This window comes from Lutra lutra, chromosome 12 (assembly GCF_902655055.1).
Source record: "Lutra lutra chromosome 12, mLutLut1.2, whole genome shotgun sequence".
NCBI classification, from domain to species: Eukaryota; Metazoa; Chordata; class Mammalia; order Carnivora; family Mustelidae; genus Lutra; species Lutra lutra.
The window spans coordinates 41,209,120-41,223,958 of NC_062289.1; the positions used below are offsets into that span (position 1 = coordinate 41,209,120).

At 39.1% G+C, this 14,839-nt stretch overlaps 1 protein-coding gene across 1 annotated transcript in view; it reads right to left on the reverse strand.

Moving 5' to 3' along the window:
- Positions 1–14,839, reverse strand: part of DSG2 (desmoglein 2) — a 45,048-nt gene that overhangs the window by 21,763 nt on the left and 8,446 nt on the right. The window contains exons 2-5 of the mRNA XM_047697445.1: positions 6,754–6,789; positions 4,764–4,898; positions 796–957; positions 517–661 (exon numbers count right to left, since the gene is read on the reverse strand). Coding sequence (XP_047553401.1) covers positions 517–661; positions 796–957; positions 4,764–4,898; positions 6,754–6,789 — 478 coding nt within the window. The remainder of the gene's footprint in view (positions 1–516; positions 662–795; positions 958–4,763; positions 4,899–6,753; positions 6,790–14,839) is intronic.

Below are 14,839 nucleotides of genomic sequence, written 5' to 3' on the forward strand. Positions count from 1 at the left end.
CAAACAATTCAGGAGAAGAACAGCTGTTCTCTAGATTATGATCAAAGAGAAATCTCTCCTGCAAGCCTTCACATGGACTACTGCATTGGACCATGTTATCAATAAACCTGACAAGAGACATAACATAAGCCAAAGGTCAGTGAACTACTGCTAGCCAGCACAGTCACCTGTTTCTGTATATAACATCTTACGGCAACATAGCCACACCCATTTGTTTACATGTTGTATAAGGCTGCTTTCCAGCTATAAGGCAGCATAATGGCTACAGAAACCTAACCTGTTCCATCCATCTGCCTATCTGTTTTGAGGGTAAAAAAAAAAAAAAAAAAAAAAAGATACCATGTAAAGCCTTTAGAACTTGTCACAGAAAAAGTGGTTGCAAACCTAGAGTGATAGGTTTATTACCATGTGTCCTGTGGGTCTCCATCAAGATATATGATTTCGTGTTCAGTTACATAATGGGGTTAAAATGACAGGGTGGAGGGATACTCATTCATAAAATTAACAAACTCTGACCTGCAGCACTCAACTCTTCAATAGACCCAGCGAAGACGTCCTGTGTGAACACTGGCTCATTGTCATTGATATCAAGAACTTTAATGCGGAGTTCTAATGGTTTCTCAAGATTGTTTCCTCTTTCATCCAAAGCATAACCAACTAGCTGAAATCATGACATAAATAATAGAAGAGATTAAATGTAAGCTAAGGTAATTAAATTACTATAATATAAAAACAAATCATAACTACTACCAAAGAAAAACTATAAACTAATTAAAGTAAAATAATTCTTCCTACCAGAAAACTTGGCGTTTCTTCTCGATCAAGAATCCTGGTGATGTTCAATTCTCCTGTGTTTTTATTAAAGACAAACACGCCCAACGGTGACTCTGTGATCCCTTTTCCAGTGTATCTGTATGTAACTTTTAGTCCTCTTTCTTCTGCAAGATCAGAATGTATCTAACACAAAAATAACAGAAGAATGCCCCAAGTTAAACTCTCTGTAACTTACATGCACATATTTTTAATGGAAAATTTCCCTCCAAAGTTGTCATAATGTTGATAGGAAGAAGGGAGGACACAAGCACTCAAGAGAAGATGTGCTGATGTCAGAGAACCTGGTTCAAATCCTGTCTCAGCCACTTACTAGTTACGTGATACTAAGAGTTACTTAACCTCTCTGTGCCTCAGTGTTCCTCTCACTAAAGTGGAGAGATATTACGGCCTACCTCTTACTAAGTGCTATAAAACTAAGTTATCGTTAGGGGTATATCTTGGGAGGACAGATTTTTAAATTTAGCACATGAGGAAGGGCACATGGGTGGCTCAGTCAGTTAAGATCTCGATTCTGGCTCAGGACATGATGTCAGGGTCATGAGATTGAGCCTGGTGTTGGGCTTCACGTTGGGCTTCATCCACGTAACACATTTGCTTGAGATTCTCTCTCCCTCTCTCTCTGACCCTCCCTGCCTCTTGCAGTGTCAAAATTACCTCTATAAATACATTCGATCATCTGGAAAGGATGAATAAGGCATCCTTCAATAGAAGGATTAAAAAAGTCAAGTGCCTTTCCTGCTTAGAATGTCTCAGGAAATTCATGCATCTAACCCATTTCAAATGCCTTCTGTAGTCGTCATCTTCTTTTTCTATAAAAACTTCATTCCTGTCTGTAATTCTTACTTAGTAAATGGGTCTCTGTGGCCCACTACTGGTTCTTTATTTTCTTCTTCAGACATCATAGAAGCCATCGCCATTCACCTACCTGGTCACTTCTTTGTCCTGAAATCTCGGGATAGTTACACTTCCTTCCTATAGATTTCCCAAAATGCACTAGGGCTGGGGAACAGCTGCTGAGAATGACCAAGGAGACAGCAGACAGGGGCTTCCAACCTCCTGCTACACCAGCTCTGCTCCTGGAGTGGAATGGTGAACCTGGGGCAGTCCATGATTACCTTTCACTGAGCTTCTGTCTCTGTTTGTCTTTCTCTTTTTCTTCTCTCTGTCTCTGTTTTTTGCCAAGTATATGCATATGTATATAAAAATGTATATATATGTGTGTGTGTGTGTGTGTGTGTGTGTGTGTGTATATATATATATATATATATATATATATATATATATATATAGTATTTCTAAAGAATTCTAGATCTTCGGGCGCCTGGGTGGCTCAGTGGGTTGAGCCACTGCCTTCGGCTCGGGTCATGATCTCAGGGTCCTGGGATCGAGTCCCGCATCAGGCTCTCTGCCCAGCGGGGAGCCTGCTTCCTCCTTTCTCTCTCTGCTTGCCTCTCTGTCTACTTGTGATCTCTCTCTGTCAAATAAATAAATAAAATCTTTAAAAAAAAAAAAAGAATTCTAGATCTTCATGTACTAATTATATATTACATCATGCTATTTAGGTTAAAAATAAAGCAAAACTGTGTGTGGACATAACTGTTGGTTTGTTTATATATATGTATATACTTAAGAGTATGTAAGTATACACATATTTATGAATTTTTTAAGATTTAGAGAATATTACACTGTTGACAGTATTATCTCTACATGGACAATTTGGAAAGTTGAGGAAATTTAACAAGATCTTTTACTTTTTATGTAATTTCTACATATGTAACAACTTTTTATGTAAATTTTACATATGTAACCATTCATGGAATTAAAATTACTAAGAACAACTAATGCTTATTGAATCCCAAAAAATCAATGCAGTTTAGAAAAACTTATTGAGAAAACGTATGAAGGACTCAAACACCTCAGAAAACCAAACCCAACCAGCAAACTTAGTTGCTTATATACATACTATTATGTAAAGCCACAATTAAAAATTTGGATTTTAGAAGGCTTTTATGAAAAGAACATGTTGCTAGAGAGAGGAAATCATCTTCTGTAGCTGCCTTTCCTTTGAAGGAGCTCTTCATGCATGATATTTATAATGTTGGAAAGATAAAGATAACACTTGGATATGAACATGTATTCATTCACACAAATGTTTGCTGAGCCCCCAATGGATGTTGGCACTGCTTAGGGTACAGGGCATGAGCTGTGAGCCTAAGAACTAAGCTCTTGCCCCCTGGGAGCTTACACTCTACCAAAGGAGCCAGACAGCAAGTAAGCAATGTATGGCATGGCATAGAGTGGAATGCACTATAACCAGGCTGAAATGGGAGTCAAGGGATAGAGAATGGGGTATGGCAGAAAAGGTAACAAGATCTTTTAGGGGATGACACTTGGGCAGAGGCTTGATGCTATGAAATACTGCAGGTATCTGTGGGGAGGGGATTCCAGGCACAGGAAACAGCAAGGGCAAAGGATGAGTAGCTGGGAAGAATTTGTGTTGGTTTGGGATCTAGGAGAGTGGGAGATGGGGGGTGATAGGAGCCAAGGTTGGAGAGGAGGTCTTGTATTAGCACTCTTACAGGTCATAGTAAAGAACATTCCTTCCATTGCAGCAGGAAGCCATTGAAATGCCTTTACTAAGGGGGTGAACATGCTTTGATTTGTCTTTTATTTAAAAGATCACTCTGGCTGCTTTCTAGAGAATGGGCTGTGGCAGGGTGGGGGATGGTAAAAGTGAAGCAGGCAGACAAGGTCAGGGGTTCTTCTGCCAACGCAGTGCAGAGATGACACTGACTTGGACGATGGGGGTGAACATGGAGAGAAGTGATCAGATCTGGAATATATTCTGGAGGTAGAACTGATAGTACCTGCTACATTTTTGAAAAACTGGATAGAATTATGTGCCATTGACTGAAATGGGTAGAACTGACAGCTTGAGGGGAAAAATCAAGGGTTCAGGTGTGCACATGCTAAGTTTGAGATACATACTAGCTGGATTACCATCTAATTTATAAAAAAATATGCCACTTTGAGAGTGAAAGAGGGTTATTAATTATTAGGCCAGGACAATGGCCTTCAAGATGTATGGTCACCCTCCCTATTAGATACCAGTTCTTTTCATTTTGAAAATTACTTTCTGTATGTAGCGTGGCAGAATATGCCATTCCCAAATGTGTCACTTTGGTGTAGGATTATTTTGAGCAACTGAAAAGCAGATTAAAGAAAAGTTCTCTGTCTTTCCCCTACGTGCCTCAAAGCAGGCCAAAATTTGTAAAGGTGTCCTCCCTCCCTTCTTTACCAGGAAGGACAAAATTTAATTATCAGAGACAACTTTAGACCCTTATCAGCTTAGAGATGGCACTGGGGTATCCACATAAGTAACTGTATTAACTAGCCTTTCCCTATCACTTGTTCCCCATAATTTTCCACAATTTTCCATCCATAGAGATTCAAGGACCTTTTCCTTTGTCTTGTGACTTCTCTAACAGTTTACTGTTGCTTTGCTAAGATGTTTTATAGGCCCCAATTCTAACCAGACCTTTGAATTATTCATCCCTGGGTACTCCTATGTGTTATAGGAGCAGTACACACATTAATAAACTTCTTTGTTATTCTCCTGTTAATCTGTCTTCTGTCACTCCAAATTATAGGGCACCAGTCAGAGAACCTAGTGAAAGAATCTTTCTTCCTCTACATATAACACCCTCTTTTGAGTACTGTGGCCCTTTCAATTAAAGAAAGATTCAATTAGTGTCAGATCTCTGACTCTTAGGTGAATTGAAGCCCCAAATTGTATAATCCAATAGAATATTAAAAGACTCAGTAGGTACATTGTATCCTTTTCCTTAAACTTAAAAATGAACATAAAAGTCTTCTCCCACTATATTTCAGTAATATACATTTATTTCCTATTTTTCTGTAGAAGGTACCTTGGCGATCGGATTCCTTTTGGACAGATCCTCTCCTTCCCGAAGAACCACAGGGGTGGTGATCCAGGACCGCTTTTGCCGCACTAAGTGAGTGTGTTTAGGAAGCAGAGTATGTTCATTTCCTGGGTTTAAGACCTACAACAATAAAATATTGTCAAAAAAATTATTAAGTATCCTAAAACACTATGGTATTCTGTAATTTATTAAGACTTTAAAAATAGTTATGCAAATCTTAAGGTATACATATCTTATTTCTTAACAGGTTTCATTTTCAAAGAGGAAGTATGTACACTCTGACAAACTCCATAGGCATTCAGGAAATCGTCTCTAAACCAGTAGAACAGTACGGTTTTGCTTTTATCAGTTAGAACAGATTTCCCAGACTGAAGAGTAAAAAAGGCTTATTACAGTGTCCAGACTAAGACCCAAGATGGAGTCGCCCACGACAAGCCCTGCATTAATACATCGGAACCTAACTAAATTTCTGTGCTTGGCCCTCCCAGAAAAGGAAGGCCTAGGCAAGCAGTCAGCATGGACCTGCTCAGGACCTTATCTCATCTGCCCCAGCTCCAAAGTGACTTTGCTCTACCCAATCAACAAATACCCAGTGTAACTTCCTATTCTTGCTGGCTTTGGTCTATAAAACCCTCTTGCTTTGTACAACTGTTTCCTAGACTGGATGCTTCCCTATTCATCAATCAATAAAGCCAACCAGATCTTTTCAAGATTTATGATCATTGGGTTGTTCTTTTAACAGCCTAGAGTAACTGAGTGACCATACAAATTGGCAAATTAAAAAATAATATAGTGTGTCAAAAATTCTTTCCTTACTGAAAATGAAGTTTCATTTTTCTGTGGTGGTTTATAGTTTAAAAATGAATTACCCAATGGGGGTTAAGGGGGTAGGAGAAGAGTAAATGAAACAAGATGGGATTGTGAGGGAGACAAACCATAAGTGACTCTTAATCTCACAAAACAAACTGAAGGTTGATGGGGGGAGGGGGGTTGGGAGAGGGGGGGTGGGGTTATGGATATTGGGGAGGGTATGTGCTATGGTGAGTGCTGTGAAGTGTGTAAACCTGGCGATTCGCAGACCTGTACCCCTGGGGATAAAAATATATGTTTATAAAAAATAAAATTAAAAAAAAAAAAACAGGAAAAAAAAATGAATTACCCAATGTTTTAAAACTAAATCTTAGTAACTAACCTGTGATAGCGATTTAACTAAAACCTAGTGAAATTGTCAGCTAATGAATTTATTGTTTGAAGGATGATGTAAAGGATTAAATTATCCATCTTTTGTTTTCAAGAACTTTGAGTAGAAAAGATTTATTCTATATATTTTCAGTTGGGCTTTACAGAAAAACATTTATGCAAGGAAAATTTCGATACAACTGACCTAGTATACTAAGATCAGAAATCATTTTTATACTAGATTTATCATCTTATTTTGTTGCTCTACATAACATTTTTTTTCCAGAAATAATGGTTATGACTAGGTCATTATTTTTTGTCTTATTTTTAGTTGAAAACAAATTATGTAACAAAACAGCAAAATAACATTATAGTTTACAGTGTAAAATTAAAACTTTATTCTACTTTTTCTCTCACACTTCAGCGTATTCACTGGTAACTGCTTGATCATCTTATCTTATGACCATACAGTTGCACATGTATAAAGCTTTTTGCCCTATAAAAATGGAATTATACCATACATCTTATTCTGCCCCTTGATCTTTCATTCAATACCTCATCATGGACATTCTTCATGTACCATAAGTTGTTTTACCATTCTATCAATGAACATTTTGATTGTCACAAAATACTGCATTGAACATCTCTGGATATATGTTCTGTGCACTTGACTGAGTAGGAATGGCTAAGTCTAAGGGAGTGTACATTTTTAATCTGGTAAGGCATGGCCAAATTGTCTTCCATTAAATTAAGCCTCTGAGTTTAAAAGACAGAAATAATCCCCTCGGTTCCTTACCTCTAAATGGAGTCCATTTCCAAAGTTAAAGAAGATCTGGAAAATAAGATCATTTATTTGTTGTTTAGTTTATCACTCAATTTGGTTTAAATACTTGTTAATAACTTACTACCTAAAATAGTATAAATATTAAAAAAAAAGGTTTAACCACCATCATTACTATCCTCCTTTGTTAAAAAAAAAAAAAATTAATTTTCCCTTTTGTCCACCACCACCTCCCCTCATGACCAGGGCCAGAGATAGGAATCTACTTCTTGATCCACACTGCCTCTTCCAGGTAACTCAGAACACAACTAATAGTTGAAAAACAAAAACAAGAATGCTCCATCCTGTGTTCTCATGGACCCACATAACTTTCCCCAAGGCCTTTAATGGAAATGCACCCTCCACTCCTGGCTCTGCTCCATCATTTCCAGGGTCACCCACATGACTGTCCACATTCAGATTTCACACTTAAATCTCACCAATTCTTTTCTTGGTTCTTTTTTTTTTTTTTAAGATTTTTATTTGACAGACAGATATCACAAGTAGGCAGAGAGGCAGGCAGAGAGAGAGGAAGGGAAGCAGGCTCCCCGCTGAGCAAAGAGCCCAATGCGGGGCTCGATCCCAGGATCCTGGGATCATGACCTGAGCTAAAGGCAGAGGCTTTAACCCACTGAGCCACCCAGGTGCCCCTCTTTTCTTGGTTCTTATCAAGCACTGTCACACTTTGGGATTAATCATCACACATAACTAAATACAGTTATTCTTATTCTAAAACCTGCACAATAGGGGGGCGCCTGGATGGCTTAGTCAGTTAAGCGGCCAACTCTTGATTTTGGCTCAGGTCGTGATCTCAGGGTCATGAGATCCAGCCCTGCCTGGGGCTCCATGCTCTGTGTGGAACCTGCTTAAGATTCTCTCTTGATCTTCCCTTCTCCCACCATATCTTCTCTCTTTAAAAAAAAAAAAAAAAAAAATTAAAAAAAAAATCTGCACAATAAAATCTTATCTTGCCCTCTGGCTTTTGCTGCCCTTTCTTTTTTAAAAAATTTAAACTCAATTAGTCAACATACAGAACATTCATTAGTTTCTGATGTAGATTTCATTAATTCACTAGTTGCATATAATGCTCATCACATCATATGCTCTCCTTTTTGCTTGTCACTCAGTCGCCCCATTCCCCCATCCACCTCTCCTTCAGCAACCCTCAATTTGTTTCCTATAGTTGAGAGTCTCTCATGGTTTGTCTCCCTCTCTGATTTTTTTCCCATTCAGTTTTACCTCTCTTCCCCACGATCCTCTATGCTATTTCTTATATTCCATATACAAGTGAAACCATGTAATTGTCTTTGTCTGATTGACTTATTTCACTCCTGCTGCTCTTTCTTTTCAGTCCAATAATCTCTTGATTTCACTCTTCCCTTGGCTTAATTTAAACCAGTTTTTTTTTTTTTAAGATTTTATTTATTTATTAAAGAGAGCAACGAGCAAGGGGAGGGGCAGAGGGAGAGAGAGTGGGAGAAGCAAACTCTGCGTTCCGTGGGGAGCCCATCTCGGGTCCTGATCTGAGGACCTGGAGATCATGACTCAAGTGGAAGTCAGATGCTTAACTGACTGAGCCACCCAGACACCCCTAGACCAGTTCATTCTAACATGGTAGCCTCACGTGGCTATTTACACTTAAATTATTTTTAATTAATAATTCATTTGCTCATTATCCACACGAGGCAAGTGGCCTGAAAACATTCCCAACACTGTAGACAACTCTACTAGACAACACTAGTAGAGTATTGTCAGACATTCCAAAGACATTGTCAGAGACTCTCAGACCCCTCATTCTCTTGACTTTCTAATATTACTGCCTCACTTTTTCCCCAACTCTGTGAGACTGTTAATCTCTTTGCTTCTGGCCCTGTACTGGCAACAATGCTAGACAGGGTCTTAGAGGCTGAATGGACCCATACATCCATTCACTTTCTAATAGCTGCTCCCTCCACAGAGGTGGTGACTTCTTTCTCTGGTGACCATGTGTTTACTTTTGCCCAGGAGAATCCAGATGGCGCCTGCTGTGTGGGCATGTGGCCATCTCACCTGTATAACTCCTTCAATCTCAAAAGTGTGCTCATTCAGACCATAAATTGTATAGTTGCCTTATCTTTGTATAGTAGCCCTATCATACCATTCCACACTTCAGCAGATGACCCCCATGGCATGGACCACAACTCTGAACCCACTCACTCTTAGATGACCCCACTTTTTATCTGACTGAGATTAAAATATTAATCCACTCTGCTTTTCTAACCAGCTCTCAGGGGATGCTGACATGCCGGTTCTTGAACAGCAAGGTTATAGAATGTGACAGAGTATCAGTTGTTCGTTTAAAGACAATGAAGTTCGACTTATTCATTGCTGTCTCAGTATTGACACAAGAAACGTTGTCATTCTTAATTACTAATTTGTAATGCAGAGAATCTTGTATTTCATGCATTTAACATTAAACTATTTTAACTGCAAATAGATATAAAAGAAGAGTGAATGGTACAACGACCATCCACAAAACAACACTTAGTTCCAATCATCTGGATGGATTTTTTAGGGGCACCTGGATGGCTCAGTCAGTTAAGTGTCCAATGCTTGATCCCAGCTTGGGTCTTATCTCAGGGTTGTGAGTTCAATCCTGCACTGGGCTCCACACTAGGCATGGAGCCTACTTAAAAATAACAACAACAACAACAAAAACAAACCCACAACTGTAAAAAAATAAAAAATATATTTTTGAAATTTAGGGACTAACATTAAATTTACACAAATGTCGCGAAGGTAGTACAGAGCTCCCTTACCCATTTCCCCCAATGACATCTTAAATAACTATTGTACACTTGTCAAAATTCAGAAAATGACATTGGTATATTTATTTATATAATGCAGAGTTGGCTAAATTCCAGACTTTACCCAGATTTTATCATTCCCCCCTTTAACTGTCCTTTCTCTGTTCCAGCCTCCATTTAGGAACCCAGACTGGATCTGGAATGTCTCCTCTGGTCTGTGACTGTTTTTCAGTCCGTCCTTGTGGATGATTCTGGCAGTTTTGATATTGGCCAAGTATCCTATAAAATGTCCTCCAGTTTTGTTTTATCTGTTGGTGTATTTCACGATTAGATCAGGGATGTGTTTTTGGAAAGAACACCATGGAGCTATGAAGTGCCCTTGTCATCACATTACATCAGGGGTAAATGATATGCATTCGACATTATTGGAGAAGGTAGACTTTGCAGGTTTCTCCACTATTAAGTTATCACTTTTCCCCTTCCCTACTCTATTCCACACAAGTGAGTCACTAAGGCTAGCTCATCTTTCAGTTGGGGACTGGGGGAGGAGAGAGACTAAGTCTCACTTCCTACGACAGACATGTATACATATTACTTGGAATTCTTTGGCAAGAAAGCTTCGTCTCTTCTTCCCTCATGTCTTTATCTGTTTAATCATTTATATCAGTATAATCATTAAATAAAAATATTTATTTTATTCTGTGGGTTGTAAACCAATATTATTTTATTAATTTTGTTCAAATAGTTCCAGCTTTGGGCACTGGAAGATCTTTCAGGTTAGATTTTGTTCCTACGCTTGACATGTTCCCATCTTTCTGTTTTTTTTTAACTCTTCCCTACTGTCTAGCATCACAAGATGCTCCAGGGTCATCTTATACTTCTCCCATCCCAGCTTTATAATGAGCCATTTCTCCAAGAAGCCCTGATTTCTAATATGGGAGGATGGTATTGAGAAGGACACACATTACACACATTGCACACAGATGTAGCACACACATTACAAAATTGTTCCCTGTCTCTGTTACTTTTTTCAGGGGAGTAATAAAGATAGAGCTTTTCTTAACTTGGTTATTACAAAAGAGACTGTTTTAATCTTTGGGAAGTGGTATCACCTGGTGGAAAGTGTATGACTTTGGAAATAGTCATACCTAGATCAAAATTCCAATTCTGCTCAATAAATTGCTTTAATCTGTTTCATTATCTGTAACATAATACATGGGTGGCAGACATTTTCAATTGTATGGCTAATTGCCATTTCCTGCTATTTTAGCATTGACTGAACCCCATTTTGTTCAGGTAGCAAGTAGACCCTGCTAGCTGAGTAATGACTGGTATATGCCAAAGCATCAGTCTCATTCACTTTGATGGTGACTAGGCATAAATGTGTGTATGAGTCAGTTAAGGCTGCCATAACAAAATACTATGGATTGTGTGGCTTAACCAACAGAAATTGGTTTCTTATAGTCATGGAGGCTGGAAAGTCCAAGATAAGGTACTGGTTGGGTCAGTTCCCAGTGAGGGCTCCCTTCTGACTTGTGGAGAGCAGCTTTCTTGCTATGTCTTCACACGAGGAGCAAGAGCTTGAACTTGAGCTCTCATGTCTCTTCTTATAAGGGCACTAATCCCATCACCTTGGGAGGTAGGGCATCAATACGGGAATTCAGGGCAGGGAGGAGGAAGGGGGAGAAGAACATTCAACCTATAACAATGTGTGATAGAATTCTGGCCAATGAGATAACTGGAGAGTCTGGAAAAGACTTTCCTCATTGATGGGAAGAGATGCATATGCATAGCCTCTCTTTTTATCTGCATCTGGAGATTGTAGAGCAATCTCATGACATTTGGAATGGAACCATCTGTGACTACATGGAGAGAGCTGATAAAATGGCAGAGAAACGAGACTGACACTGTAATATCTTTGAGGTACAAAATTGGTCAAAATCAGAGCCACCCCAACTCTGGACCACTTTTTATTATATTAAATATTCTTTTTGTTTAATCTACTTTCAGTTGGGTTTTTTTTACTTGACTCTGAAAGCAACATGATATACCCAGGTTGCAGACTTATAGTACATATTAAAAGAAATAATATAGGACTATAATTATTGCAGTGACTGGCATACAGTAGGCACTCAATAAATAGAACTATGATGGGACTTCCTTAATTCTATGACTTGCATTCTCCTCATCTTAAAATTTCTGAAATTTGGATTCACTTATGCCTTCAATTTCTTGAGCTCTTATAATATGCTAATATAATGTTCTTATCCTCTTGGATTCTTACTTGATGGAGAAATAGACAAGAATCCGTTGTGACAACTGTAAAGAAAATTAAAGCAGGAACAGGGTGGTGGAGTGATTTAGGACTGTGAGGAGGAACTCAGAAGAGGTTTTATCTTCATAGAGATTGAATAGAATGGGGGAGCAAGTTAGGCCAACTTTCCTGCAAATGGAAGAGCCATGCATGAGGTGGGAATGGTTTTGGTGATCAAGGCTGGTGCTGTAAGAGGGGAGTGAGTCAGGGGAGATGATATCAGAGCTTCTGGGGTGCCGGTAATCTTGTTTCTTGATCTGGTTGTTGAACACTCGCTGTGTTCAGTTTGTGAAAATTCAGTACACTTGTGATATGTACACTTTTCCATGTGTTACACTAAAAAGTTACAGAAATTGATGTGCACCTTAAAGTCAAGCACATGACAATTTTCTGCCACCAAGCTCCTGTGGAGGGTGAAGAGATTGTCAAATGAGGGTGAGCTGCTACTGGCATTTAGTGAGTAGAGACCGGAGATGTAGCTAAACATCCTATAAGGCACAGGACAGCTTCTCCCAACACATTCTCCGGCTCCAAAGGACAAAGTGCTGAGGTTCAGAAATCCTGATTTAGAACTTGGGTCTCTGATTGGAAGTTATCATAATACTCGAGTCAAGAAAGTTTTACAAATTTCAGAGCACTGTAGATTTATGTAAATTTCTCACCCGTAGCATATTGCAGAGAACACAAATGGAATAACTGACATTTTCTGACTTCTGTCCTCCATCCCCACTCCTTCCCACTTCGCTTTGAACATTTCCAGCTCTGCAAGTTTGAGTGATGTCCTGTGGGGATGTCGTAAAAGGGTTTCAAACATTGGAAGAATGTCTGGACAAGATGATCATTATGGTTTCTCCCAAGTATGAAATCTATAGCTTTTTTTCTCACAGGAACTTGGTGACAGGAAAGTGTCATATGCAACATGCCTTTAAGACTGAAGAGGAAAAATAAATTTTTAGTCTCTCTACCCGAAGAAGTAGTGTTTTTTAGATGAAACAGAAAAATCCTCCAATACAATTTAGTGAAGTTAAAAACAAGTTTTTATTTTTACCATTGGATGCTATGCATCTTGTTAAAACTGGTCTACCTGGTATCTGGCAAGAAATTTTTTTTTTTTTTTGGGGGGGGCAGAGACGAGGGAAAGTCAAACATCACTGCAAAAATACTATCAATCAATGTACTTTTGTTCTCAAGACTTGCACTCTTAGAGAAGACTTCCTGCTCTGAATCATCTTGATGATATAATAAGCAGAATCCAGGAGGACTTATGAGTCCCTGGATGACAGCTCCCCTAACTGCTATGTTTTTGATCTGGAGGAGATGATCTTGAAGCTTTCTTCCATGTTTCCAAGTCAATGGTGAGGTGACCCCTTAAGGTTTAATAACTCAGACCAATAAATATCTTACTACAGATGAACTGTAGAGGGATACAAAGTAGTTCATTTATTTATTTTTTTAAAAGATTTTATTTATTTGATAGACAGATATCACAAGTAGGCAGAGAGGCAGGCAGAGAGAGTGGGGGGAGGCAGACTCCCCGCTGAGCAGAGCCCTATGCGGGGCTTGATCCCAGGACCCCGGGATCATGACCTGAGCCGAAGGCAGAGGCTTAACCCACTGAGCCACCCAGGCACCCCTATGCTAAGATTCTTCACTGACAGCTTCTGATTAGGGATGCTCTAACACTAGAGCTCCAGAAAGTTTTCTGGCAGTACTGTGTAAGATGAAAGACAGTCTGGACATTAAAGTAAAAGCCAGAGGAGATAGCATGAGGACAAGCATAGGGTAATGGCAGGAGGATGGATGGGTAAAGCCAAACCTTTCAGAGGACCCAACTAATGCTTGGCAATGCCCTGTGTGTGGAGGATATGGGAAGGTGTCAGAGATACTGAAATTTTAAGTCTGGCTAGAGGGATCTAGAGGGATGCAATTTTCAGAGCATCTTGCAGACATGCTAGGCTTAGATCCTGGGGAAAGATATTAGACAAGAAAGAGTAAAGCACTATGGCTCAAAGGGTGGCAAGGGTTACACTCACTCTCTCCTAAAGGCAGTACTCTCTCAGCCTCAGCTGTTACCACCCACTCTGCACCTCCCCTGCCTCCCACTCATATCTGATCTATGTCACGGTGATGTGTGTACAGCATGCCCCTCTACAGTGCCGGGCTAGAAATGGAGCTAAGAGCTACTGCAGCTTCCTAGAGGTGACAGAACTCCCAGTAGAGTATTATGGAAGCAAAGAAAGGAGATATTTGAAAGAAGAGATGATTAACAGTATTAAAATATGATGATTGACTTAGGTATCTTGCATAACTTTTCAGCTAGCACCTTCAGGGTCTAAAGAGAGTAGATCTCTAAGATGAGAGAGTGGATAAGGGCAATTTAATTTAATGTTTTTATTTTTAACTTTTAAAGTACCTTTCACTGAAGAATAATGGATAATATATTTTATTAGTTTCAGGTATACAACATAGTGATTTGGTATTTATGTACATTATGAAATGATCATCACAAGCCTAGGCAATTAGTAGCTCTCATCATACAAGTTATTACAATATTATTGACTATATTCTCTATGTACAGGGTAGAGAATATAATCTTATGTATTTTGTAACCAGAAGATTGTACTTCTTAATCCTCCCCTTACCTATTTCATTTACCCTCCCAGCCTCCTCTGGCAACCATCAGTTTTTCTCTTTAAGAGTACTTCTGTTTCATTTTTTAGATTCTACATATATGTGAGACCATATGGTATTTGTCTTAACCTGTCTGACTTATTTCACTTAGCATAATATCCTCTAGGTCCATCCAAGTTCTTGCAAATGGCAAGATTTCATTCTTTTGTATGGCTGAGTAATATTTCATTACACACACACACACACACACACACACACACACACACCCTGCATCCATTTATTGATGGACATTTAGGCTGCCTCCATTCCTTGGCTTGCAATGAACATTGGG